Source organism: Thunnus albacares, chromosome 19, assembly GCF_914725855.1.
Source record: "Thunnus albacares chromosome 19, fThuAlb1.1, whole genome shotgun sequence".
Lineage (NCBI taxonomy): Eukaryota > Metazoa > Chordata > Actinopteri > Scombriformes > Scombridae > Thunnus > Thunnus albacares.
This window is the reverse complement of record NC_058124.1, coordinates 20,111,568-20,139,074: the sequence shown is the minus strand read 5'-3', so window position 1 is coordinate 20,139,074 and position 27,507 is coordinate 20,111,568. Positions and strand designations below refer to the sequence as shown.

The 27,507-nt window shown below is 40.3% G+C and overlaps 1 protein-coding gene across 1 annotated transcript in view; it reads left to right on the top strand.

Moving 5' to 3' along the window:
* The window catches only part of sdc2 (syndecan 2), a 49,967-nt gene extending 24,335 nt beyond the window's left edge, over positions 1-25,632 (top strand). The window contains exons 2-5 of the mRNA XM_044335636.1: positions 15,961-16,075; positions 16,864-17,036; positions 19,038-19,164; positions 22,927-25,632. Coding sequence (XP_044191571.1) covers positions 15,961-16,075; positions 16,864-17,036; positions 19,038-19,164; positions 22,927-23,090 — 579 coding nt within the window. The 3' untranslated portion in view covers positions 23,091-25,632. The remainder of the gene's footprint in view (positions 1-15,960; positions 16,076-16,863; positions 17,037-19,037; positions 19,165-22,926) is intronic.
* Positions 25,633-27,507: the final 1,875 nt, after the last annotated feature.

Here is a 27,507-nt window from a genome sequence, read left to right as displayed (position 1 = left end):
TCTCTATACCGCTCGAGCTCGAGCTTTTCTCTTAAGCTTCATATTTCTTCCCTGTCTGGAGGGAAGAAAGCTGCCGTGCTGCAGCAGGTGAAGCCCATTTCCCAGTGTCTAGGGTTTCACAGCTGACAAAGAATCTAGGCTTTCCCGTGCATATCAGAAGCCGTTTAACGGAGCTGAGGAATTTCCCCAATTCCCAACCGGTGGACAGGCAAGCGGGGAGAGGCGTACGGGAGGGAGGAGAAGAGGTCAGGATTCGGCAGAGGGAGCAGCAATGCTCGCTAGGCCTGGGAATTAGCAGAGCTCCTTCTTGTGCAGAATGCAGAAAGAAAGCCGGTCACGGTCCATGAGGCTGGATACCACAGCACTGAGGTATTCTCTAAATAGGTCCATGTTGAAACCACATGAGCTCCACATTGTTCACCCTTTTTATGAGTTCTGGCTGCCCTGAGCGAGAAATTTCACAGGGAGAGGGTTTACATTAAGTTTACATAAAGTCTGATCGGGGCCTCAAGAGAGCCACTTGATAGAATCAGACAGCCTTTAATTAGTGTGGTGAAATATTTAGTGTTGCAGGATGTGAGAGAATCCATTTTCTTACACTGACGCACTCACAGAGACACAAACACAAGACTGCAGTGAGATCAGAATGTCACGCTGTTTGTTAACTTGATTTTTTTTTTTTCATTTGCAGGCAATTTTAGCGGTGGTTACATTTTGTATTGTTACTTAAATTAGCCTTTAAACACAACTGGACAGGTAGGGGTGAGAGTGAGGCGGGAGCCATTGTTCTCCTTTTCCGGTCAGTGGTCTGTCAGCGTGTGTCTGTTTTTCTTGGAAACCATGAAATTGACTTTCTTCCTGTTGGGAAGCAATACTGCAAGGGAGGAAATCATAGCCACTCCATGTTGTGTCTGTGGGTCTGTGGGAAGGAAGAAACAGTGGAGCACATGGTGCCGGTTCAAAAGCATCACATTATGGCAGGCAAGGTTTTGATTCTCCCCACGTGTGCTGTTTACGTGACATTCAAGTCTGAGTAACATACAACTAAAAATGACTCAGTCAGTTCTCTCAAACTCTGCTTTTTTCCCCATGTTTGTTAGCTTTGAAGTACCAATTAAAACCCCAGTCCTATCCTACAGCATAAAAGTGTTCACCCCACATGAACTTAGTTTGAGTTGTCAAATTGGACTCTGACTTCATGTTTTTTGGAAGATTGAAAAACTACAGGCATGTGGCTCTGTGAGGCTGCAGTACGAGCTAACATGCTCATAATGATAATGCTAACATGGTGATGTTTAGCAGGTATAATGTTACCATGTTCATCGTCTTAGCTTGGCATGTTAGCTAGCTAGCATTTGCTAATTAGCACTAAACACAAAGCTGAGTACTGATAGCAGTGTCATTAGTTTTGCAGACATTTGGTCGTCACGTGTTGGAATAATACATTTTTACTTGAATATGACACTATATGGAAAGTTAAAGTCTCCCTCCACTCAAAAATGTGCTTTTCTTCTTGTTCATTCAGTCGGATATTTGAGCTTCGCTGTGCAGAATGATTTATGTGCAGAGTTTGACACTTTAAGGCTGTTTTCACATTCATCTGCCGAAAGTGGAAAGTTTCTCTGTGCTCGCCTATAATCCGAGTTTAAGGCATGTACTTACGAGCCATTGTGGTACAGTATGCAACTTACACAAGCGTCATATGGAAAATTGAAGTCTCCTGTGCACATACAGTAAGAACGGACACCACAGTGAAATAAGAGACATCCTATGTCCAATATTTGCATAGCCGTACATTCAGGATTTTTTACGAGGGAGAGGGAGAAGATGTCATTTTAAAGGATTTTTAAGGAAATAATCAAACTTATATGTGGAAAAACTATATCAGACACAAATTATTCGTCAAAGCAGAGTATTTTTATATGTCTTCAAACATGTCTGAACGGGATCTTTAAGGGATCACCAAAGTTATTACAGTTCATCCTGGCCTTGACTGTCTGTACAAAATTTCTACACCAAAGTGATCGACCCACTGGCATTACCATCCCCAGCGCCACGCTGCTAGTGTGGCTTCAGTCCCCATATCTTCTCTGTCCATGAACCAAAAATCCCTCACCAGACACTGGTTTTCAGTCTCTGCTTGGGCATAAAATGTCAAAGTTCTGTAGTGAAGAGGTAGCTGATCTGTTATATATTTGAGTCAGTATATTTGCTCAGCAGTATCAGGCTGAGTCAGTCAGGCAGCACATCCGTTGAACAGCAGCACTCACAGAAAGGTCTGCTGCATTTGACTGTCCTGCAGTCTTAGACTGTTTACTTAATCTTTTATGGGGACATAATTGTGCTAATGCACCTGTAAAAGGCTGGTCTCATCCTTTTAATAACAGTGTGCAGGGTGGTGTCAGAGGAATGAAAGGGCAACTCATTTCTCTCACCTGTATCCTCACACCCATGTGAAAATCTTGTCGGTCTCTCATCCTAAACCAAATGTCACATTTCTGTCTCCTTTGCATTATACAAAGTTCATAATTCCACACTGATTAATGTAGATTATAACAAATAAGGTAATGAGGTAATTTGTTGTTGCAACAGCTGTTACTGATGTAAAACCACAGATCCCAGTGAAGCTCACACAGGTTGACTGAGTGCTACCTGCTCAGTGCAAAGAGTGCAAAAAAAAGAATTGGGAAGCCGAAGTAACCGAGTAGCTGGTGAAGACATTTAAACATCCAGCAATTAAAGAGACCCAGATGTTTTCCACAGGAGTTGGCACCAAATCAGGGCTAGTTATTATTGGACTTGCATTTCACAGGAAGTGAAAGAGGATTCCTGCGGGAAGCTCATGTTGCAGTGTTTCTGATGGATGTGTAAGAAACAATGAGCAAGTGTTTGGGAACATATTAACAATAAAAAACTGAATAAGTTGATTTGTTGCTGAAATTCAGAGCAGAACCAACAATGTGTTAATCCATCTGTCAGTACTTTGTGACTATTGTCTGTGGTTCAGCCCATTTCTTTCAACTGTAGATCTGTAAAAACTGGTCCCCAATATGTACTTTCTTTTTAAAAAACAGTTAAATCAGTATCTTAAAGTACTGGGCACTATAGTTTTTAGCAAACGCTGCTAAAAGGAGAGTAAACTGTATATTTGTTGGGACTATTTTAAGCTGCGGATTTGGCGTGCTAGTAAGTGTGCACAGCAACAAGACTGTGTATTTGGGATCGACTCAAAGTAAACTACAGTGGCCACATTTATTGTAGTAAAGAAGCATGTCACCAGGCGCAACAACGTGACTCACTGACTGTGTTTTTAATCATTTGTGCACAACGAGGTGTATGACAAAGAGGCTTTTGACGTGTGATCAATCCATCGCTGAAATAAGAAAAACAAAGAATATCACTAGACTTTGCACGTCCCTAATTGTGGCCCACATTCAGTTTTAGGAGGGCCATAATCTGCACACATCAGAGCATAGTTCAGACACCCCTGGAAGCCCCTCCCGCTCCTGCCAGCCCCCTTATGGAGGGGCTTGAGCGCTGTGGAATGTGGCGTATGCCTTTCTATGTCAGACGGCCGTTTGTTTTGCAATAAGAGACGATATGAATCTGAGCTGAACGCACCCACAAGTTCGGCTTGTGCTCAGGTTGTCGAGGAGGGATTTTCTATAGGGCATCGTACAGAGAGTAGAGTCTCTGAAATATCTCCTAGACGTCAACTTGTCACAAATTTATGTAAAGCTGTCAAGTTATGTTGAGTTTATGTAATATGTTTTCTAAGATTATGTTTTTGAGATTTTGTTTTTTTTAAGTCTGTGAGTCATTTAAGTTTAATACACACCAGAACCGCATAACTACAGTTATAATCTTTTAGTTTAAGAGTTTTATGATATCAACATGTCTCCATCTCTTCTAGCTGAAATGCATTATTTGAACTTTTTAGAGTTATTAGATCAAAAGTGGAAACTTGTGTGCTTAAGTGAGGAGGTGACATCCAAAGAAGTAGATGTGCAAATCGTAAATGTCAACTCCAGACTATCGTTCTCTATTTATCTCACTCGCACTCTCTTTCACATTTCCTCTTGCTGTCTGTATCTCTCTCCCACCCACGCGCGCGCACACACTCTCACACACACACACAGATGTACACAGTGTCTGTTACCCACCACAACTCAGCTGGAGTAGCTCCAGACCTTAAGGGCTCAGAGAGAGTTTGATTTGTGTTGACTTCCTGCAGGAACTCCCCCTCTCCTCAGCCTGCGGCTCAAAGACTATCAATTAGTTCCTTATTATGATCCCTGGGAGGGCAATAAAAGTTAGAGTGGGTTCAAAGAGCACAAAGGCACACACACACTAACCTTTTTTGGCCTGTTAGAGTTACAGTGTGGACATCTTCTCCTACAGTCCTGTAGGTGGCTGTTACTGCCTCTCCTTCCTATTTACATTTGCCAAACAATGCTCACCACCCACATACATGACTCACAGAGACCTTTTTCTCTGTCTTGCCAGCAGTTTGTTCAGTCATCAGCAGGTGTTGGTGGGACTAATTGAATGTTTGGATGTCGCCATCTCCTCCTGTCCTGTTTTTTTTTTTTTTTTTTTTTTTTTTTTATCTCTTTAATAACAACACCATCACCGATCCAGCTGTTATTCATACTTCTTCCATGAAGGCAGCAGCTGTCTGCTCTGTTTATGCCTGGTGCTCCATGAATTCAGGGAAGCAGATTTTGTCGCCCTGTATAGTCACACAGCCTCTCTCTGCTTCTTCTTCGTCTGTAACTCCTCTTCTCACTGTCCGCTTCTCCAGACTTGAAGAAGGCTCTTTTTGACTTCCTTTCGTCCTCTCCTCCCACAAAATAGAAGTGCAAAGTGGGAGGAAGTTATTTTTCACCACTTTAGATTCCCATTTAAGTTTTTTCTGCATGATATCCTCAATGTTCCTGGGTAGTTTAGTGGTTGTTTCTGAGAAATTGTGTTTTTTTTTCACATTAGTATTAGTATAAAGGCTTTGTGTAGCTATGGAGAAGAAGTCAGCTTTATGCAAAAGATCAGAGTTGTAGCTATTTCACAACACTTTGTTACTGCAATTGGGAATTAATTGATTTAAACTGCTGAATTTAATATAAGGTCTCTACATAGTGTATATTTGTCTTCAGACAGCCATTAGCATGCACCCTGTTGATTGGATGTTTCTTCTTCTGCCTTCGCTATGTGTGTAGCTGCACAGTTATGTGGTAACTTAAAAACACACTTCCAACAGAGGTTGGCCTTTGAAGTTTTTACTGAAAGAAATTGTGAAACTGTGAAAAGAAGACCACAGAAGCATGAAAACTAGATTAACAAAAGTATAGACTAGCTGTCAAATGAACTGTCCTTCATGCCAGGAAGAATTGCTAGTGGAAGATCAGTAAGAACATTTGGTCCCCACAGTAATTAATCTACTAAACATATACATAGATGAATAAACAGATTTAAATACACAACAGAAAGCCAAACACAGGAAGCAGTAAAAGAGTAGCAGAAAAATTATTTTAAAAAAAAGAGTGTCTACAGATAATAATTCAACGAAGGCGTTTCAGGAGATCAAAGATTGATATAACGACATCAGTTAAACTGTAACTGCTGTGAAACTTTACCAGTAGTGGTTTCTGTTAGCATCAGAACACCCAACTGAAACCAACTGCCGGTGGCAGAATTATGCTAAATGCTACTTGTAAATGGTTTTCAGTGACTTTTCATCAAAGAACCAGATAACCGCTCATCTTTTGTACTAATGATTAATCACTGGAGAGTTTCATGCTCATACAAGCCTCGAAAGTGTTCCGATTGCAGTTGCCCGATGTTGTCGATGCAGAAAATGAACTGCACCTCAAAGCTAGATTTAAGTTCAAACTCAGCTTAGTTTGAACATACTGTGAGAGTAAAACTATAGCTTACTGACAATGCATAATGGTTAGGAAGATGGGATTTTCATTGGAAAGATTTACACTGGGAGCACATTTCTTGTTACAGACATCTGTAGTAGTACATCCATCTACATTTATAATGAATGACCTGTGCACTCATTTAGTTGTACTGTATTGTGTTGTACATTTACTTGGATTAGGTGGTGGTACGTGTGATTTTGTGCTACATTTTCTTCAGATGGGAATCATCTGTGGCACCAATTGGTTGCTTGTAACTGTTCAGGTGTTGACTTTGGAAGAATCTTTTAACAAAGATGGAAGATTTCCAGAGACTTTAATGACATTTTTATTATTTATGACCATATTTATGTGATACAGCGATGCATAATTGAATAGTTCACAGGTGATAGCACACATGACTTCCTCTATTTTCAGTAAAACAGTGTACATGTAGGTCGCTTACTTTCTGCCAAAGGTTAGTAGTAGCTTTCGCTCAGATTTTATCCAAATGATGTTTATAGCGAAGGAAGTGATGATGCATTTGGTGAAAAACAAAGTGGTGATTGGGAAACTAACTAGTCATAACATAGCCGTTAGTGGTGATTATACTCAGATCTGTAAAATATACATTCAACTGGTGCAACAGGCTGCAGGATTCTTACTTCTAGCACCCTGGACTGCTGCAATAACACCTGCACATCACTATATTTCGCCTCTCCCTCTCTCTTTCCTTCTTTTTGTCCCTCAAGGTGGAGTTAGGAGAACACCTTTCATGCCTCTCTCAGCCTTCCTCCCCTCCTCTTTTCTGTGGTCTTTTTTTGGTGTCTTGTCTGTTGCACAGTGATGAAGTCCAGGTCATGAAGGAGGCAATGGGAGGAAGAAGGGAGTGGGCTTTTGGAGACAGTCTGGTTTCGCCGACAGCTTCGGATTGACACAGGACAGAGCACAGTTGCTGCATGCCAGACTGTGTTGCTGTATTGACCCTCTGTATGGATCTGCAGCAGGCCAAGTAGAACAGATAAAGTGAAAGCCAGCAGGCCAATCTGCTACCTTTACTTTGTTAATTAGGGATTAACACTCATTCTCTCCCTCTCCCTGCCTCTCTCTCTCTCTCTCTCACACACCCTCCCCTTCACATATTGAGTTCTCTAGATGCAGACATTTGTTTGCCTGGTTGTGATAATGAAAACTGATTTCATTAACTGGACAGAACAAAGCAGACAATAGAGTGAAACTAACCAGAGTAAGCTAGAGACTGTTTGGCATTTTTGCTTAACAAATGAGTCAAATGATAACGGCTGTCGATAACTCAAGGCAATTAATCGATTTGTTTCAGCAGTACTACTACCTCACTAGTGTAAATTTACTAGCTGAAACAGTAGCCGTGTTTCCATCAACGTATATTTATGCACATTTTGAAGTATCGCGTCAGAAAAGGTTGATGGAAACGAGTTAATGGGAAAGAGTTAAGGCGCTGAATAGGAGATGGAAACGCCTTTGTCGAATAAGTTCCGACATAGCAAACATTTAACTCACTTGAATTATCAGTCGTTTCCACTGTTGGCGTCTTCTCGGATATTCGATTGCCAATACCAGCTGATATGAAAGAACGATAACAACTTGCAATTGAAACCAATTCCCGAAGACTGCTCTCCATTTTTCTCTCATAGATGGCCAAGGCGACTGGTCCAGTTCACAACCACTACTTCTTCTACTTTATTTATTACAGCCATGCGTAACGTGGCCCATACTGCCAACAAGGGACAGGGTTGTTGTGAGGCAAAACGCCTTATATACTGTAAGTGATTGTGTTTGGAAAGCAGAGATATGTTCTGTCTAAGCTCCCAGCAGTTTTGAGATAGATTTAAGGAAATAGTTTGAAATCAGAGAGCAGCAGACCGATGAAGGAGGATCTGAATCGCTGTCTGTGTGCCAACCCCCGTGCACTTGTTTTCCACTTTTTCTTCTCTCTGAAGTCAGTGTTATGATGTGTGTCTGTGTATTCATCTCACGCCTTTTGAGATGTGAGAGCCGGATAAGGGTTTGTGTGTGTGTCTGGTGTGTCTGTGTTGCCATGCGTGTCCCATGGGTGCTTTCATGGACACGCAGATGTTTGTGTCTGTGTGTGTGTGTGTGTGTGTGTGTCTGCATTCCTTTGAGGAACACTATTTCCCCTGGCCTGACTCGGAGTTGAGCTAATATTTGTTGTGTTAGCAGTGAGAGTGGTGCGTCAACAGTAGAAAGTCGAGAGCCACGGCACATATGTATCCCCTCAATCTCTCTCATATAGGAAGTAGGGAGAGACGCAAATATTACACTGACACACACATACTGTAAGCACATATAGACCCAGAGCCTTTCAAGCACCGCTAGGCATGGACATGGTGATTTTGACAGGCTTTTAGCAGAGCAACCTCCAGGCTACAGGATTGTCTGCAGCAGTGGGTTACTTCCCCCTCCCTCCTTCGCCTTCTTCTCTCCTTTCTCATCTTCTCCCCCCCCCATTTGTCCACCCCCACTCTCTCTTTTATCTCAAACTTTATCCTTTATTTATTCTTTATTCTTTATTTGGATCCCCATTACACGAAGGGGTCGCTAGTCTTCCCGGGGTCCATACAAAAACAATAATTAAAATCACACTGTATGAATAAAACAGGCAAAACAAGTCAAATATAAAGGTCAGAAAAGAAGTGAAATGAGAGTTTAAGTGCAGTGGTGTTAGCAAGAACACTCCTACTACAAAATACAATGCATTTAGTTTTGGTTATGTTCAGGATTACAGTAATTTGTTCATTCTGGTAACAAAGTTGAGTCACCAGCAAACATAACTACATCGGCATTTTCAACAACATATGGTACATCATTTATGAAAATTGAAAATAAAAGTGGACCCAAGCAACCCCTTTGCGGAACACCACAAGATATCTTCCTGCTGTTAGAAAAACTACCATTGAAAAATACTTCGCTGTATGCTGCCAGAGAGGTAACTCTTCATCCAAGTAAGAGCTGAGGGTGAAAACCATAACATTTGAGCTTTGGAATAAGAATACTGTGGTCAATGACATCAAAAGCTGCAGTAAAATCCAAGAGCACAGCTCCAACTAGTTTCTTGTAATCCATATAGTACATTAACCATTGATCAGTCATGTGTACTAATGCAGTGCTAGCAGAGAGTGCCCTGGTCCATGCTGTGCTTTTGTAAGTAATGTATTTCGACTAAAATAATTTAAGATTTGATTAAAAATTACAGGGAGTGTATAACTGGAGCCGGTAATACATGCTTTTCCCTCTTTGAGTAAGGGTATGATTTTAGACTCTTTCCATAGCTCCCACAGGTCCCACCGAGAAGGCATCTATTAGAAATATGACGTATTGGTTTGGAAAGCGGCCTAGCTGCAATCTCAAAAAAATGTTCCACCCAGGTTATCTATACCAGGAGATGTGTCATATGAAAGAGAGAGCAACATCTCCTCAACTGTGTGTTGGTTCATCTTATCAAACGCAAAACAACATTTTTTTTTATCCCCCACAATACTGTTAACAAGGTTGCATGTTAAATTCAGCTAATTGCATGCAATATCTTAAGCTTTTTGTTGAAAATATTCTTTCTTTTTGATGTAATTTAACTTGGTAACCTTAATTCTCAGCTTACTATAAGACCATCCATCTAAAAAGCACCTTGATTTATGAGCAATAACCTTGGTTTGGTCCCTTTTTGAAGCATTAAATATCTCAACTCATCATCAATCCATGGTGCGTGCACTACTTCCCTTACAGACCTTTTTCTAAGTGGAGCATGCTCATCCACCAACCTTAATAATTTATCCATGAAATTTTTCAAAGCAATGCTTACATCATTTTCCTGACATACATCAGACCACTTTAAATCTCAAACATCATTAACAAATGAGTCTGCATTCAATCTTTTATATGACCTGCAGTCAACAATCCTAACCCCAGACTTGCGCATTTTAAAAAAACTCTCAGTCCCTCCTTCTCTCTCTCTTCTCTGTCATCTATGTTTTGTTAAATCCTGGTTCTGCAGCTCTTCATGCCTTCTCTGCTTTTGCAGGTCAAACAGATGGAGTGACAGGAAAATGCAGACAGACAGACGGCGTGGAGGCTGCCCTCCTGCTGGCTTATTAGTTCATTAGCAAGCAGAGATGCCAGTAATGGCAGCTCTTCTCACAACTAATAGAGGGCATACATTGATATCAACTGGCTCAGGCAGCTCGCCCTCCTTCTTTCTTGCTTTCGCTTGCTCTCTCCGTGTTGTTCAGACTATGTAGGATCTGCTTGTTAAGGTGTCTAAATGTGTGTCTGAGAGTGTGAAAATACCCATATGTGTCCTTGTGTATGACTGTGCATGGGAAAGGTACAAGGCTCTACCAATTATTCAACCTAATGATGAAAAGAATTGGATAGGTTCAACAAGGCCATGCCAGAGATGACTGCAACTAAAAATAGGAATTAAAAATAAAGTCAGGAACTGCGAGGTTTGGTGTAGGAACTACATTTTGATGGTCAATTCACGTTTACCTGCTTTAAAGCAAGTCTATGTGATAATTACTGGATAATATTGAATACTAAAATGTTGCAACGCAAGTAGAAGAGTCATAAAAACAGAAAACTAAATCAGTAATATCAGTTAAACAGCAATATCTACCTTGCAAAGATTGCTAACTTTAGCTGCCATTAGCTGCCATAAGGTACAGTACTGATCATACTAGACCAATAAGGCTGTAGCAGTAAAAACAAAACATAGTATTGGATTGAGAAAGGATTTATTTTTAACTCTTATGAAATAAACTTTTCCTTTGTATTAGGAGGATCGTGTTATTTATTATTTGATTTTATTGAATTGAATCGTCTCGCTTCAAGGATCAAAAGATCAGTGCTTCGACTGTTTCAGGGGGGATTCAGACAGTGCAAGGAGCTGCGTCGGTGAGGGCAGGTTGTTTCAGGTACTGATGAAATAAAATCCAGTCCAACTGGAGTTATAGATCCATGATTTTGAATGTTTATCAAAACACTACACAACGGTTTTATAATACCAGGAGACAAGATTTTACAGCTGTGGAAAGTTGTCACGGTGACAATTGTCTCATCTTCTCTTGTAACAGGAGTAAATAAGTCTCAACCAGTTCTCAGTTTAGGGGTGATATAAAGAGAGCACATGAGAGTCTATATGTGTTATAATACAATATATATATATATGTCTTGACCTTCTTTCTTGTTTTCCTGTGCACATAAGCGTTATGTCGCTTCGAGAATGTGTACCTTTGTGCGTGTACGCTGTGCTGTACACTAACTGTTCTACTCAGGAGCATTGATGTTTGTCTCTCCCTCCCTCCGCTACAGTGCTCCAAGGCCTCTTCTTTCTGAAACGTGGTTCTTTTTTTAGCCGACTACAAGATGTGTGGCTTGAGCTTGAAGAATGACACTTGTCAAAGCAGGAGGAGTGGAAAGTTGAGCCTCATTTATGAAGAGTGACTGAAAGCGAATGTCTTTGGTGCGTGTAATTCCCAGAAAACCTGCCACTGATACCGGTTGTCATAGTGAAGTATTGTGAGCCTCAAATACTCAGTGCAGCGTGGTTTTCAGATGATTTAACACAGAAGCAAACCAGTGAAAATCAATAGCTGAAACAAACATTTGTTATTAACAACCCTCACTTTCACCAGCATATGATAACATTATTAGAATAATGTACATACAACCCCAATGTTTAACCTTAGCCATAGAGTAAGCCTTCAGACAGCTTACTGAAACTACAATAATCACATTATGTTGAATATGGGCTGCTATAAAAATGGTTTACTATTTAAGATTCACTACTGAATCGCTGCAGGTCTTAAAGCTTTCATCTTCATGGGTTCACAAAACTTTAATATCACATTAGCTTTCAGATTTAGTGGATGAGGGCATAGATGATACCATGAACTATCAAGAGAGTAGGACTGTTTTGGTTTATAGATTTTTGCTGTATAATAGAGGGGATTCAGACATTGTCCTCCAAGGATAGAAACCTAACATTCACAGCCAAAAAATGAACAAAAAAAAACTTTTTGCTAAATTATACACTTTCCAGTTTTTAAGCTTTTCTGCCTTAGATCTATGCCCGAAGTAACACTGCAGGATTTTCCAAATAATTGCTCTTTAGGCTAGAGCAGCCTCGCCATAGTGGCCCAGCCCAGACTTCTGTGAGGCTGTATCTGTTGGCAAACTGTTTTTTGCTGTCCACTCTGATTTACTTGTTGGCAGACTGATGTCTGGTTCAGCTCACAGCCTGTGATAAGAGCCGGAAGAAGAGACTACCTGTAAATGTCACTGGATTGATAGAGAGAGCAAAGTTTATCAGGACTGCCGTTGTCTGTGCACACACGTGTGCGTTAGTGATAGAGAAAGTCAGCTTTATCAAGTATATATTGTGTGCACTTGCAAGCACACATGCTTGCCAGTTTGTGTGTGTGTGCGTGTGTGTGTGTGTGTGTGTCCCTGTGTGTCAGATAAATTCAAAGTTTATCAAGGTCAAACAGACCATTTCCTCCTCTCAGATCTGTGCTGATTTGGTGTCGCTGCAGCACTTGTACAGTTGAACCTCTCTAATCTAAACCTTTTGTTCAAACTGTGCAAACATGAAGATTACATAAGAGTCCGAGGACTCGTGTACATGCCAGCCTGAACTAAACAGAGCCTTCTTACACTCGCGTACATCGGTGCTCACCTGAAAGGTACTTTAACTCTTTATTGGATCTGGCATTTTGTTGTTATTACTGCTACCTTTATATTCATGTTTAATTCAGTGACAGCCTTTTTGCCAGATAAAGCACACGCCAGTTTTCCATCTTTTGTCTCCCATTAAGAGATTTTGCTACCCTGCTCGAGAAAGGTATGCCTCTCGCTTGCCCTAATTGTCCTTTTTGACTTCATTAACTCTGTTTAACCACCATATAAAAGGTCTACTGTTATAGTTAATAATGGTGGTGGTGCTGCTAGTATGTAAAAGTAAAAATCTGACTTCTGAACCCTAAAACTGTGCTTGAATGGGTTTTGAATAAAACTATAATCAGCCACCGACATGTGCTTAACTTTGCATATTATTCATCCGCTGATTCATTTAACAAGTCAGGTGAAAGTGTTTGCATTATAATTATAATGTCTTTAAGATCCACGTATAGAGGGAGGGGAGTGTAAAGCTTCACTGTTAATACTTTAGCTCTGTAAGCATTTGTTCATGCGTTGTCTCTGTGGTGTCAGGTTATATGCTCAATTGCTCACCCTAATGTCTGTGCATGTATAATCAATGAATCAATGAAATGCTTGCATACATTTGTATAACATGTCTACTCATGCATGCACACGTGTGTGTGTGTGTGTGTGTGTGTGTGTGGCCTCTATCTCATTAGTGCCCTTTGTCACCAATTGAACTGTAGCCTGCCTTCTTTTTTTGGTCCATTGTGCTCATATCGCCAATGCATAAAGACCTGCGGACCGCATGGACCGGTGAATTGGTTTGCCAGGCTGTTGCGGTAGGGTGGGGAGGGGGGGGGGGGGCGGGTCGTGTTTGAAGGAGAAGAAGGCAAGAAAGGTTAAGATAAAGTTGCTTTGAACAAATTCTCTCTTTGATCAGCCGGCTCAGCGGTGAAAGGCCTTTCTTCCAGAAGTCAGAGCTAGTTGAGAGAGGAGAGATGGAGATACGTATTGTTCTGTTTCATCTCTCTTTTCTTTTTTTTTTTTTCTCTCTTTCACACTGCTGTTAGCTGTGTGTACTCCCAGCTTCTTTGTTATGGAGAGTGCCAGGCCTCTCTTTCATGACTCTACACAAATACACATGCACACACAATGACTTAAAAGCCACACTGAACATACTCACATTAGAATAAGGAGTAATTGGAAAGGCTGAACTGCAGCAGGGGTGTCCCAGGAAAAAAAAAAAAAAAAAAAACAACATTTCTGTCTACTTGCCCTTTTCTTGCTTTTAGTGCATTAATCTATTTGTTGCTCATCAGAAGATCAGTTGGCAACAAGTCCTCGAGTCATTTATCAAGCCAAAGCCAAAAAATGCCAAACATTTGCTGGTTCCAGCTGTTTTAAATGTGAGGATATGTGATTTATATCACTATAAATTGAATTTATTTGATTTTGGAGTGTTGGTGTGCAAAACAATCAATTTTAAGACATAATTTTTGGGCTTTTGGAAATTGGAATTGGTAATTGTAATTTTTTCACAAATGTTTCTTACATTTTTTTGACTAAAGAGTTAGTCAAATAAATAATTGACAGAACAATGATTAATGACAATAATCATGCATTGCAGCCCTCTTTGCTTTTTGTCTTGCTGAACACAGAAATGTGGAATACAGGCTTTATTGTGGGATAATTTCTCATTACCCATTTTCTTAGCTTTCTCACAGCATGGCCATTCTCTACAGTTAACAAAAGACCAGTTCTTATTGGTCTTTCCTGTCAGGCCAATTGATTGCTTCCTCTAATCCAACTTCATTCAGCCCAAGGTTTATCAGCACAACATCCTCAGAGCAGACCTGGAACTGTAGCAACAAGCTTAATGGTTGCCACACACACACACACACACACACACACACACACACACAGGGATGATATATTGTGGGGTCTTTCTTTTGTGCTCTTTTTTTTCTAAAGCAGGGCTATCAGTATAGAGAAGGGGCAGTTCAGCTGGCCACAGATTGGTGAATAGGAGTTGAATAAATGTTGCCATGGATGCATTTATAGCTATTCCAGTCACACACACACTCAACACAACACATAAATAGTTACGTGTACCATATGCACACTTACAACAGCAGTAATATTTAAGTATCCGACGTACATCTGGCTCTGCAAGCCACTTAGACTTAAAAATCTTATCATATTTCTCATTAAAATATCAACTTACACAGCATGTGAGAAGGTGCTTTCTAAACAATCAGGCACTGTTAAACTGTGGTCTTTTCAGCCAATCACTCCATTAAGCCGGAACGCAAACATTCCCACCACTCAGCCAGTTGTTTAGACAGCAGCGCTGTGGGAGGGGTTAGATGTTGCGATCGTACGGTTACCTGTGCTGTTGCGCTTCATTTGAGTCATAAAACGAGGAAATGTGTTTTTGGCCACACTTGCAATGTAGCTCTAGTAGCTCTAGGGATGATAATATTGTACCCAGAGGATGAATCCTATTGAGTTTGGTGGTCCCCTGACTTTTCACTTAGCGCCACTTATCCAGTGAAATATCTCAACATCTACTAGATGGATTGTCATAAAAATTTTGCTCAGATATTCATACTCCCAACATGATAAATCTTACTGACTTTTATGATCCCCTGACTTTTCCTGTAGCACCACCATGAGGTTCACATTTGTGGGTTTGAGTGAAATGTCTCAACAACTATTGGATGGATTGGCATAAAATTTGGTACGGACATTCATGTTCCCCTTAGGGTGAGATAGTGAGATGGTGAACATGGTTAACATTATACCTTCTAAACATCAGCATGTTAGCATGCTGACATTAGCATTTAGCTCAAAACACCATTGTGCTTAAGTGCAGCCTCACAGAGCAGCTAGCATGGCTGCAGACTTAAGGCTCTCAGCAGCACATTTTTATGTGCACCGTGCATCAGTTCCTACTTTCTAGATGATACAACAGACAGATTGTTATTTATACTGTTTTGACTGTACTTAGCAATCTCTGAGGTTTCAGAAGATTTGTGCTATTTAAAATGTACTAATGATATGAGCTTGGAATTGCTACCCAAGAGGATTTTATGTTTGCCAATTAAAGAAATATCCACTAACTGAAGTGTTGTTCTCAAAGCAAAGAGGTTGTGATTAATGATTTAAAAGCCAGAAAAAGAACTAGACTTTCAGATTTAGCTGTTGGCATACTGAAATAATGAATGTCCGGAAGTAGTCAAGGTCTTCACTTTGTTGGTGAGTTGTGATGCAGAATGAATCTCCATATGGAATTCTATAAACAGAGATAAAAAAATAAAAGTGAAATGAGTCCTCAATGCTTTGTTATCTTGTTGTTTTGCAGATAGCAGAAGCAGCTAAGACTTCCTCTCAGGTTGATGACTTGTACCTGGATGACACAGGCTCAGGAGGTTACTACCCTGAAGATGATGACGACTTTAACTCAGGGTCTGGCTCAGGTAAGAAACATATACACACACACACAGAGACTTGGTTAAAGACACACACACACATATATGCAAGCTCAGCAGGCAATTACCTAGCAGCGTGATGACATCCATTTTCAAGTCTGCTGCAGGTACGTTTTATGAAGTTTTTTCCCTTATTTCACCGGCAGACACAAGTTGTGCCATCGCTTCCCCTCTCTTTGTCTCTTCTTTCTTTAACCGCCTCTCTCTCTCTCTCGCTTTCTCTCACCCGATTTGAATTGAGATTGCCTTGTCAACCAGACTGCCGTGGGCAAGTGTGCAAATTTTACATGTCTTTTTTTATTACCTCATCTGCTCTACTTGCTTTAAGCACCTTTTACAATGTTCATTCATTGGTCAAAAGTAACTCCTCTTTCTGAGAGAGTCGTAACTGCAGAGAGGGTCACGTAAGGTAAAAGGAGACAGGACTGTGATCAATAGCCCTTCCGATACTGAATATATTGTATAACCTATTGCTCTGCTCTGCCCCTCTGTATTCTATAGGGGATTGAAACTGTTAATAATACATAACATGAAATCCACAGAGTGTGAAGTTAAGTAAGACAAACTACATGACTGTGGTTATAAAATATTGAGAACATGCATGCCCATTTCTTTACGGATTTGCACATACACGCATCATTCTTCTACATTTTTATATTGCATTAAACACAGTGAAGTATTGTCCCTATGTATGTAATACCAGAGATACTGAGCAAATGTTTCACACGTTGTCTCTTCATTAAAACATTATTCTCCTGTCATTCCCTTTCTCCAAGGTGGAGGTGAAGAAGTGGTGGAGGAAACGGCGACTGTCAGTGTGGTTTATATCGAGCCCAAAGCAGCAGAACCTACCCGGGACTCCACCAAAGATTTCACCCCCCGGGTGGAGACAGCCACGGTCAGAGAAAAGGCCAGGGACAGCACACCCAAGAAACCATTCAGAACAGAGGTAAGAATAGCAAAAATCAAAATAAAAGTGCTGTGATGTAAATGCATTACAGATACAGACAAAAGAAAGACAAGAAATGGCAGAAAACTTTGACAACTTTTTAGATACCACTGATCAGAGCTGAGAGATATAAATAATATCAACATTAATCATGATAAATTCCCCAATAAATGCTGATATACTGTTGTTAAGGTACATTGTTTGATCACATCACAAAAGTGAAGCTGTTTCTAACCAATCATGTGTTTAGGAGAGGACAGACCGCTTCCCAAAATAGGCTCCTGTGGTTGGTTGATTTTGCTGAACACAGCTATCAAAAGTTGGATAGAAAAACTGGAGAGTACTCCACTCTCTTGGACTAAACTCTGACAATTTAAACCCCCATCTGGGGCCGCAATGAGACAGTGAATGAGACAGGCCCGTACAGGACAAGGCTATTTTAAATCTGGCATGAAACAGAGTGGTGATGTATACTGTGATGTATAATGAACCAACAAATGTGGGATATTTCAACATCGCTGGACACCTCAGAGGGTATGCAGAGTGCAAGCGCACAGTCCTAACCATCACCGACTAGATCCATCCACTGGAACAAGTAGCAATGCTCTCAGAGAAACAATGCAACCCTGCAATAAACTGTAACATTACTATGTACCCACATTAACAGAGAGATCACACATGTTGCTTTTCCAATGGAAAAAGATGTGGTGCTGGTAGGTATGGATGAAAATAATGGGTATTAACTGATGATTATTCTTTTAAATAGCTTCTCTGCTTGTAGTTATGGTTATTTTTCAACTTCTGAATCTATTGTTTGGGAACTATAAGCTGAAGGGAATCTTTAAACTCAACAGAAACAGTGACTCAGTTTATATTGTAATATATATATTGATACTGCAGACAAAACAAAATGATCTGATAAAAAGCTTTGCTATATTGGCCAGGATCACAAATTCTGCTTGCATTTGTTATCCTGCGGGATAAAAAGCCCACAGAAATTGCAAAATGTATTAAACTACTTTGAAATTAAGTTTAAAGTAAATATAATAATTTTCTTCTGCTGTAATATTCTTGCCTTTACTCAAAGTGTATCATATTCTGATATTCTGTAGCCTTCATTTGTAATCATCCTCACTCAACAGAGAGCGATACCGTGCCTCAGTATGACCCACTATGTCACCAAATCCCCAGGAGTCGTGAGGTTGCTTTCAGGATAAAGATCAAGTGTTCACATCAATTCTCAATGTTTTTGCTCAATTGCAAATTATGGAGGATTACATTTCTCTCGGACATAATCACATATTCGGGAACTATCCTAGATCTCACTTGTGTGTTGCACTCTTACTGTACTGTACTGGATACTACATCTGTTTGGGATTAGTCGGCGAGGTCTCAACCCCCTAAACCAAGCCTAACTGGCCCTGTTCCATTTTCTCCCCTCTTGTCTGTCACTGCTCCCTCGGCCAAACGCACTGGCTTGGTTCCCATTTTGGTCCTCTGCACCCCTTCTCTTATTGGAAAAAGATATAGGATACATTGGCCTGGATCCACTCCAGATACATCCTTTCCTATACTCTCAGCAAAACCTTGGGTTCACTGGCTCTGTTTCCATTGCCTACTTCACAAGATACTTGCACTAATCTTTTTGGGCAATCTGGGTTCATTCCATTTTCTTCCTTAGCCAACCCCTATAGGTTTCACTGGCCAGGTTCCATTTTGATCCCCTTTGAGTAGACTCACTAGCTAAGCCACTGGGAAGTGGATCAGTGAAATCTTCACTCTTTCCTTAATATTCACAGTCGTGATCACATCAGGGAGGAATTTAGGGATCATGCTGTGAGACCCGAATGTACCAAAGTCCTCTAAACACACAGACATGGAATAATGGAGGATAGGATGTGAAATGCAGCTGGGCTTCTGTCAATAAAGCAACCTCAAACTTTCTTCATCTCCCTCTTTTTTCCCCCCTCTTCCTCCTACAATCCTTCTTCCCAAATTCAGGCACCAGTGCCAGTTACAGAGGACATGCAGAGGAACCAGATGACTAGCACGACTAGTGCCCCCGGCTTGCCCCAGGAGATGGAGGTCCGCACTGAAAACCTCTTCCAGAGGACGGAGGTGTTGGCAGGTATGTGTTGTAATAAGCTGCAACCGATGTCAAACCATGTCTTCTTTAAAAAATGACTTTGATACAAAGGGGAATGTTTATATGCTATTAGGACAGGTTCACAATTTTTCAAGTCTGTCTTAAAACAATAGTCAGGTGTCCATATGTACGTTGAAACTGATTTTGCTTGCTCCATTAATTAGAAGATCCCCTCCAAATGTGCTTACAATGTAACGATGTAAATGATGGGAGACAAAATCACACTTACAGTCCTTGTTATAAGAAAAAATGTATTTAAAAGTTTATCTGAAGATAATGATGAGGCGTCTGATTTAGCCAAATAAAGTGGATATCTTCCACAGTTACATACTTTTTAGTAAGAAATTCCCTCTTTGTGTCTTGACAGACAGTGATTTCCTGTTCAGCTGTAGTGGAAAGATTGTAACAAAAAAAGGGAATTTGGCACTAAAAAGACAGTAACTTTTAAAGATATTGACTCGATATGACTAATTTGGACGGCTGAAACCTCATATTATCTTCAAGTGAACTATTAAATATATTTTTCCAAAGAAGGAGGGCTGTAGATTTTGTCCCCCATCGCTGACATTGAAAGCGCATTATATGAAGGGATCTCTTAATGGCCAGTATGAACAGAAGGAATGATTACAGCAAAAACAACCGGTGTCATTTGGGCACATGACTGTTGTTTTAAGACAGACATATCTTTTAATTTGACTCCATGTGAGGACTTTTGGTTGGTAGCAGCTTTTCCATCAAAGATGCAGCGCTCAGACCTGCTTTCTGTGAAGCTGGGCACATATCTCGAGGGCTATCTTAAAGGAATATGCTATCGTGCAAAGAGTTAGATGAGAAGAATGATACCACTCATGTGTACAGTACACATGGAGCTACGACCAGCTAGTTAGCTTAGCTGGAAACAGGGAAAACATTTCAAACAAACAAATATTTTCTGCTAATTTTTATTATCTTTAGACAGAGTCAGGCCAGCCGTTTCCCCCTGCTTCTAATCTTTGTGTTAAGCTAACCAGCTACTTATTTCATATTGCTTCATATTTACTGCACAGACATGAGAGTGGTATCAGTCTTCTCATCTAACACTCATTAAGAAACTGAATAAGCCTATTTTCTGAGAAAGTGAACTCATTCCGTCAATATTTCAACGTCATAACGAAAGTAGCCTCTCAGTTTGATGTTCCTCCAGTAAATTCTTTAATGCATTTTCAGAGTGTTTATCTCTCAAATTCTTATACGTTACAACGTGTCAGCATATTTCTGGTAAAACGGTTAACTGGAAATCTAGATAATATTTCTGTCCCTCTGTGGAACCTTGTAGAGTTCACAGCATTGTGGGTGTTTCAGGTGTGTGTTGTTCCCTTTTGAATACATGAAAGAGGGTGAAAAAGAAATTATATGTCTCAAAATCACTGTGCTCTCTGATGTCATCTCTCTTTCCCTGCATGTCTGAGACAAACATTGATTGGCAATATGCAAAAAAAAACCAAAACAACTTCAGCAAGGACAAATCAAGACAGCCTCCCTTAGACAACTCCCTTTCACATCTCTCTCCTTTTGAATTGGATAGAAAAAAAGCATATTGCAATTGTAAAGTCTAGATAAAGTCTTAAAGTTTTAAATGTAGTGTAGCTACCATGGTCATCTCCACCCCTCGCTCCCTCCCCTTCTTCTCCACATCATCCCCCTTAACGCTTTTCTCAGATTATAACCATTACTCTTCATCTGCTGTATGACTTCTATAAAAATAATTGGCCATAATCTAATTTTCATTTATTCGCTCTGCATTGTGTTACTGCTTCTTGGAGCTCAGCAGCTGGGCATGTGCCAGGCTCTTTACCCATGAGGCCGTGGGGGCCAGTCAAAAAGTGGAAACCTTAAGTGGAGCAGAGGGCAGGTTGCGGCACCAGAGAGACCCTAAACAGATTAGGAAGCTATAAAGAACCTCATACAGGCGTAATTGTGAGGGAGAGTGAAATAAGCCCATGTGGCGAGTTATGAGCATTAGCGAGGAGAGTCAGGGTCAAAGCCAGAGGGGGGGCGTTTCTTAATACAGTCTGGGTGGATTTCTTTCAGATTTCCCTCGATGTTACACCACTGTTGATTTATAATGTGTCCTTTACAGAAAGTTTAACCTTTCTTCTGTTTCAGTCTCACCGGGGTCAATCTCAGCATGCATTCTTGTGTATTATTATGTCCTCCGTGACGTATTTGAGACCACATTAAAAAATTGCTGCAGTGCACATAGTTGCTTGAAACCAGTGTTGTTAAAGTAACAGCGTTATAAATTAAAGGACCAGTGTGTAAGGATTTAGTGGCATCTGGCAGTGAGGTTGCAGATTGCAACCCCCTTCACCCTCACCCCTCCCAAGGAGGCCACAAACAACACAAAAGGCCCTCTCTAGAGCCAGTGTTTGGTTTGTCTGTTCTGGGCTACTGTAGAAACATGCCAGTGCAACATGGCAGGCTCTGTGGAAGAGGACCCACTCCCTATATAGATATAAAGGGCTCATTCTAAGGTAACGAAAACACAATGATTCTTATCTTCAGGTGATTACACCATTTCTGCTAAGTCTGTTCTGCTAGATGCCACTAAATTCTACTCACTACACTTTTTAAAGGGTTACTCCAGCAATCAGATTACTAGTCATAATACTACCCAGCCTGTAAAAATAATGTACTGTGTACAAATGCATGGAAGTTGAATACTAAATCACGGGAGTACCCCTTCAATAAGTCTAAAGTGCAAACATTTAGCATTACAATAACTAAATAACAAGACAAAAATATGGACTACTGTTACCAAGGAACTAGTTTATGTTATTTCTTATTTATCCTTAATCCCTTTTAAACATCTTGTTTCCCCAAGTTCCCAGCCCGCATAGACCTACAAGACACCAAAAATACTGTTGCAGTGGTGAAACATTAGTCAGACAAAAATGTGACTTCTTACTGTAACATAGCAACACAAACAACAAACTGTGTCTTTTGCCTCAAGCTCAACAAATATAATCTGCCACAAAAAAAAAAGGTTCCTTTCCTAAAACACAAAAACTCATCAGAAATGAAGGACCTTTTGGCTCAGAGTCCGTCGGTGTCGGCTGTCAGTGTTATAGCTTGCTGAGATTTATCAGCGGGAACAGGATTCAGTTCAAGCCATGCTGCGCTGGTTAATATTAATGGCTTATCTTTACTTGTTTGTTTTTTCTCAACTGGATTTATTTGACCGACTTTTGAGCTCGGAGCCAATACCACCAGTTTTCTTCCTCTAAAGTCCCAGTTGGCAGTCATTATGTCTGACTAGAATACAGACCATGTCGAATCAGCCACACTCGGGGCAACAAGGCTCTGTATAACCAGTCAAGGACTGGAGCCTTAACATCCCAGTAATGGAACGTTAACGTTTAAAATCGTTAACAGGACACGCATAAGAACAGGTGAAATTAACTGTTGAAGTGTCTCTTGAGATAGATTGAGGATTTCCAGACATTAACTAACTGCATCGATTTAAACAATCAGCTGTGATGGTTGCCGCTTGTTTCACCACATTTAAGCCCTCGAGTTAGTTCATTTGCTGTGGCAGTGCATAAGTATTGAAATTTGTTGCAACAATAGTAGAAACAGTTGCTAAAAATGAACAAATTGATTTCTTGAGAAGACTGGTTCATTCTCCATGAGGACAGATGGAAGACATTGATTTGACCTCACTGATAGTTACCTTTTCTCTTTTCTTTCTCTTGTCTCTCTCAGCCGTTATTGCGGGCGGCGTGATCGGCTTCCTGTTTGCCATCTTCCTCATCCTCCTCCTGGTCTACCGCATGAGGAAGAAGGATGAGGGCAGCTATGACCTGGGAGAGAGGAAACCTTCCGGAGCAGCCTATCAGAAGGCCCCAACCAAGGAGTTTTATGCATAAAACCCCACCCTCCCCCCGTCACCAGATTAACAAATCGCGAGTGACTGTCAAAAACAACGCAGTCCACGGCAAAAACAGCAAACCTGTTCAAACACAAGAAGAAACAACAACAACAACAAAATGTTACAAAGTTGATTAAGGAAAAATAGCATAAAGGAAAGCTTTTGCGTAGAGTATTGTAATTAAGACCTTTTCTTTCTTCTTTTTAAAAAAAAAAAAAAAAAATTATGAAAACCAAGAATTTCTCGTTTTGCGGCAAATCTCAGTGTATTTAAACATTTTGTGTATTATTTGAAAAGGCTCAAGAAAAAAAAACCCAACAAAAACAGGATCTGTAAAGGCGAGGAAGCTGATCGCATCTGTCTTCTGTCAAAGGAGCTTGTTTTTAGTCGCTGACTACTTTTAACTGTAGCAGTATGTTATTTGTAAAGAAAAAAATTTAAAAGTGGAAATAATTGAATATAATTATTCTGTATCAATCCTACTTTCATTTTTTTTCTTTTTATTTTGTCTTAGCATGTCTGATGTTGATCTCTAAAGGTGTATTACATTAATTTATCTTTTCTCTGATGTTTAAAAAAAAAAAAATGCCTTTGTAGTTTTGATGAAGCTCTTTGGTCTTCATATTAATGCTGTTAACGGTCAATGTAAATGTTCTCCCTTCAGGTTACAATGTTTATTTTTTGCTCTCACATCAGTTTTTAGTCAAAACGTGAGCGTTTCATTATGTCTCGTTTTATTTGTTTGTTTTATTCTCAGTGTAGCCTTTTTTTTTTCTCTCTCTCTCTCTCTCTTTTTCGTTTTATTTTCATACCCAGGAATTGGTCTTCAAAAAGATGACAAAAAAGTGTGTCAGGGCTCGAGAAAAATCAAAAATCTTGTTTCTGTTCTATGTTCTCTATTTAAATGCATTCTCTCTCACATTGCACATTCACTGCTTTTGCTTCCCACTGCTGTCGTGCAGCTTGTATGTAGTGTTTTGGGGTGAAGTTTCTTCTTCTCTGTGGCTTGTTTTTTTTTTTTTTTTTTTTTTCCAGCCACCTCCCCGATGTGTCCCTCGAGTTTACTGACTGCACCCACACTCTGCTGGCACCCTTACATCTCCTTTCCCTTCCTCTATTTCTCTCTTGTTTACCCCTAACCCTTCCTCACTCCCACCTTCTTTTTAGTCAGATTGGAGCACGGCCAGTTGAGCTGTCAATCCCCCCCCCCCCCCCCCCCCACTCCCCCCTACCAGCTCTCTCTTTTTCTCACTCAGCTGTATGCAGCCACCCGGGTAGCCTGCTGTTATTGTCTGTGTCCCAGTGTTGATGCTTTAGGCCCAAAGATCTGCTCAGTGAAGGCCTGCTACTGCTTGGACACAAACACACCAGGCCAGGGCTGAATCCCCACATGCAGAGCAAATACCTCTGCAGCAAAAAAAACACCAGAACCCCCCTCTCTAGAAACCTAGTATGACTACCTATTGATGAATAAGTCTGCTAAGAAAATGCAAGACTCCAGTGTTATGAATAGTCTTTGACAAGACACTCACATTTAGGGCTATTCATGTTTTTTAGGTGTCAGTGCAGGCATTTCAATAGAGCTTAAGTTGTGCTGGTAGTTTGCTGTCTGTTGAAGAAATTAGGTTGTTTACCAGGTTTAAAACCTACACTCTGTGTTTGTTTCAATGCCACTCTGCATCCAATCGAATGAATCCAAGTGAATAAAACGCCACAAAATGGCAGCTGCGAAGTAGCTACATCAAATGAAAGCAAAAGTCACATGACAACAAGAAGTTATTGTCTGTCACCTTCTTATTTTTTTATGTCTGCATTAACTTGATCCGAAGAGACACGTGCGTTTTGTCCAGCAGGTTGTGAAGTTGCCTTTTTCAGCTGTACAGTAATGTGAAGTAGATACAGTAGCTAGATGCTGTCACATCGTCTAAACTCCTAACACCACCCACATGTGGCTGTTCATCCCTCTACCTCTCTATCCCTTGTGTTCCTCTTCTCTTCTTTCAGACTGATCCTTTGGTTGTACACTTCTATCCTTTCTTTTTTTTTTTACCATCTCTGTTGTCCTTTCTTGTCATAGGACCTAAGGTACTGAACTATACTGAAAAACCCAAAGACTCACGGTATTTCTACTCCCACCATCTTCTCATACCCACCACAACCCTCCACCATGGCCACATCATGTTGTTTCCTCTTTTTCTTCTTCACTCCTTTTTTTTAGTTTTTTCTCTTTCTCTCTCTATTAGAGACCTGACCTTTGAGTCCAATTGCTTATTAGTATATGAAAAGATATATAAATATATATAAATGTATATTCACAAATGTTTTAAACCTTCAAAGTGCCTACCATTTGGAGATGTACTTGCTCAAGGTGAGCATGTGGCGGGTGTGTACACAAAGGAGGGGTGTAAACGACTTGACTGGCATTCTGTGTGCATGGATGACTGTAATGGTAACTTTTTTTTAGTCTTACAAAAGCTGACAGTATTGTACCTATAAGTTGAAACAACACTACTGAATAAACATTGTGGCCTAATATCCAACTGCTTGTGGCATCTTGGTTTAAAATCACAATTGTTTTTTTCTTCCTCACCTGTAGATTTACCCTTCAAGGAATTCTGTGATTGGTCCTGCAATATTTGCAAAATACTAAGGGATAGTTTGATCTTTTAGGAAATTCACTTATTCACTCGTAGGGTTAAATCGATACCACTCGTATCTGAGCGCTGGCTATGAAGCAGGAGCTAGGAGGTGATTAGCTTAGCTTAGCATAAAAGCTGGGAGCAGGGGAAAACAGCTAGCCTAGCTCTCAAAGGGTGACAAACTGCACAGCAGCATCTGTAAACTTACTAATGAACTTGTTTCCACTGGTTATGCAGCAACCAGGTAACCATGGCAACAAGATTTCAGAAAGTCACTCGCTGTCATTCGCTAAGAAATAGTTTGTCCTTTTTATATTTCTGTCTGTGTACAAGTTAGACAAGATAGAACGTGTTAATTAGTTAGCTTTAGAGGTGCTGGTTGGCAGATTTTTTCAAACTTAGCAAGTATTATGTGTTAAAAAGCTGAGAGCAGATGCTCTGCTTCATGGCTCATTACATCTCAGTTTTTACTTTTCTGTTAGTGTAAAGTGTTTGACTAATGAGATATAATATGTTAATTGTGAGCTTTAGAGGTGCTGGTAAGAAGATTTTTTTTCCCCCTTTAGAACATAGAGTGTGTATAAGGATTGACATAGTGAGGTGTGATGCCACCCATTGGTTTGCATTGGAACTGATTTGAGGCCCAGATTTACTGCTGACTGTCAGCGCCAACTTTTCCATTTAGAGCCAGGACCTTCCAAATAAGGAGTGTGTGATGTTGCCTTTCACGCTCTGGAAACACGCCACGCCATCTTGTACTGAAGCCAACACCAGCTTACTGGGAACACCAAGTGGTGCGCACTTGGGCTAACATTAGCTACTTTAGCTAAATTGTGCTAACAGAGCAGGTATCGCAATCAAGTAACATTACACTTACTGAAATACTGCAACGATAGTCCGACTCAGTCTTGGAGTCGGGACGAGCAGCAGGTGAGCTAACAATCAATCAGAGCTGTTAATCAACACCCACATGGCAGACAGACATCAATAAGTCTTCAAATCTTATTAAAGGAGCAAAAATTTCCAAAATGACCATCAGCACATGTATAAAAGGGCCCGAATTTGGCGATTGAGACCATAATGATTCATTGAAAAAAATGACTGACTTAGTATTTCTAGCGAGAATTTGACACTTTTTGAATTGGAGTCAGATGGAGCAAAGGATTTTTTTGGTGGCTCTCTGTGGCATTGCATGTTAAAGTACTTCTGAATTTGTTTCAGTCTCAGGCCATGGTAGTTGTGTGCTTGCTTTGGACTACGCTCATAGCTTTTGCCTGCTTTTATGTTCACAGCTTTTATGCTAAGCTAAGCTAATTGTCTCTTGTCTCCACCTCTGCACTTAACAGACATGAGAGTGGTATCTTCTCATCTCTCTCTGGAAAAGCATCTTACACAAAATGTTGAACTGATGCTGATGATCTTTAAAATATAGGATCACATTAGTATTACTATCAATTACTGTATCAGTCATGCTGCTCTGTTGTAATTAAGGAGGGTATTTGCTTTTAGTTTATATGTTTTCTATTTTTTTTTTTTATCTTTGAGCAAATTTCCCTGCTGAGATCTATTACCAAGTGTTAAAAAGTTGAGACAAGTGCCTCATTAACTACTTTAAAAAAATGTCTCCAGCAAAGTTCTCATTTGGCTAATTATTCAAGTGTAAGCCTTTCTTACTATGTTACCCTAAAGCCAAAAATACCCCACAGCAAAGCTGCCCTCAAAAAAAGGGTGTCCTGTATCCAGAGGCACCAGATTCATTTCAGAAGTACGGGGGCC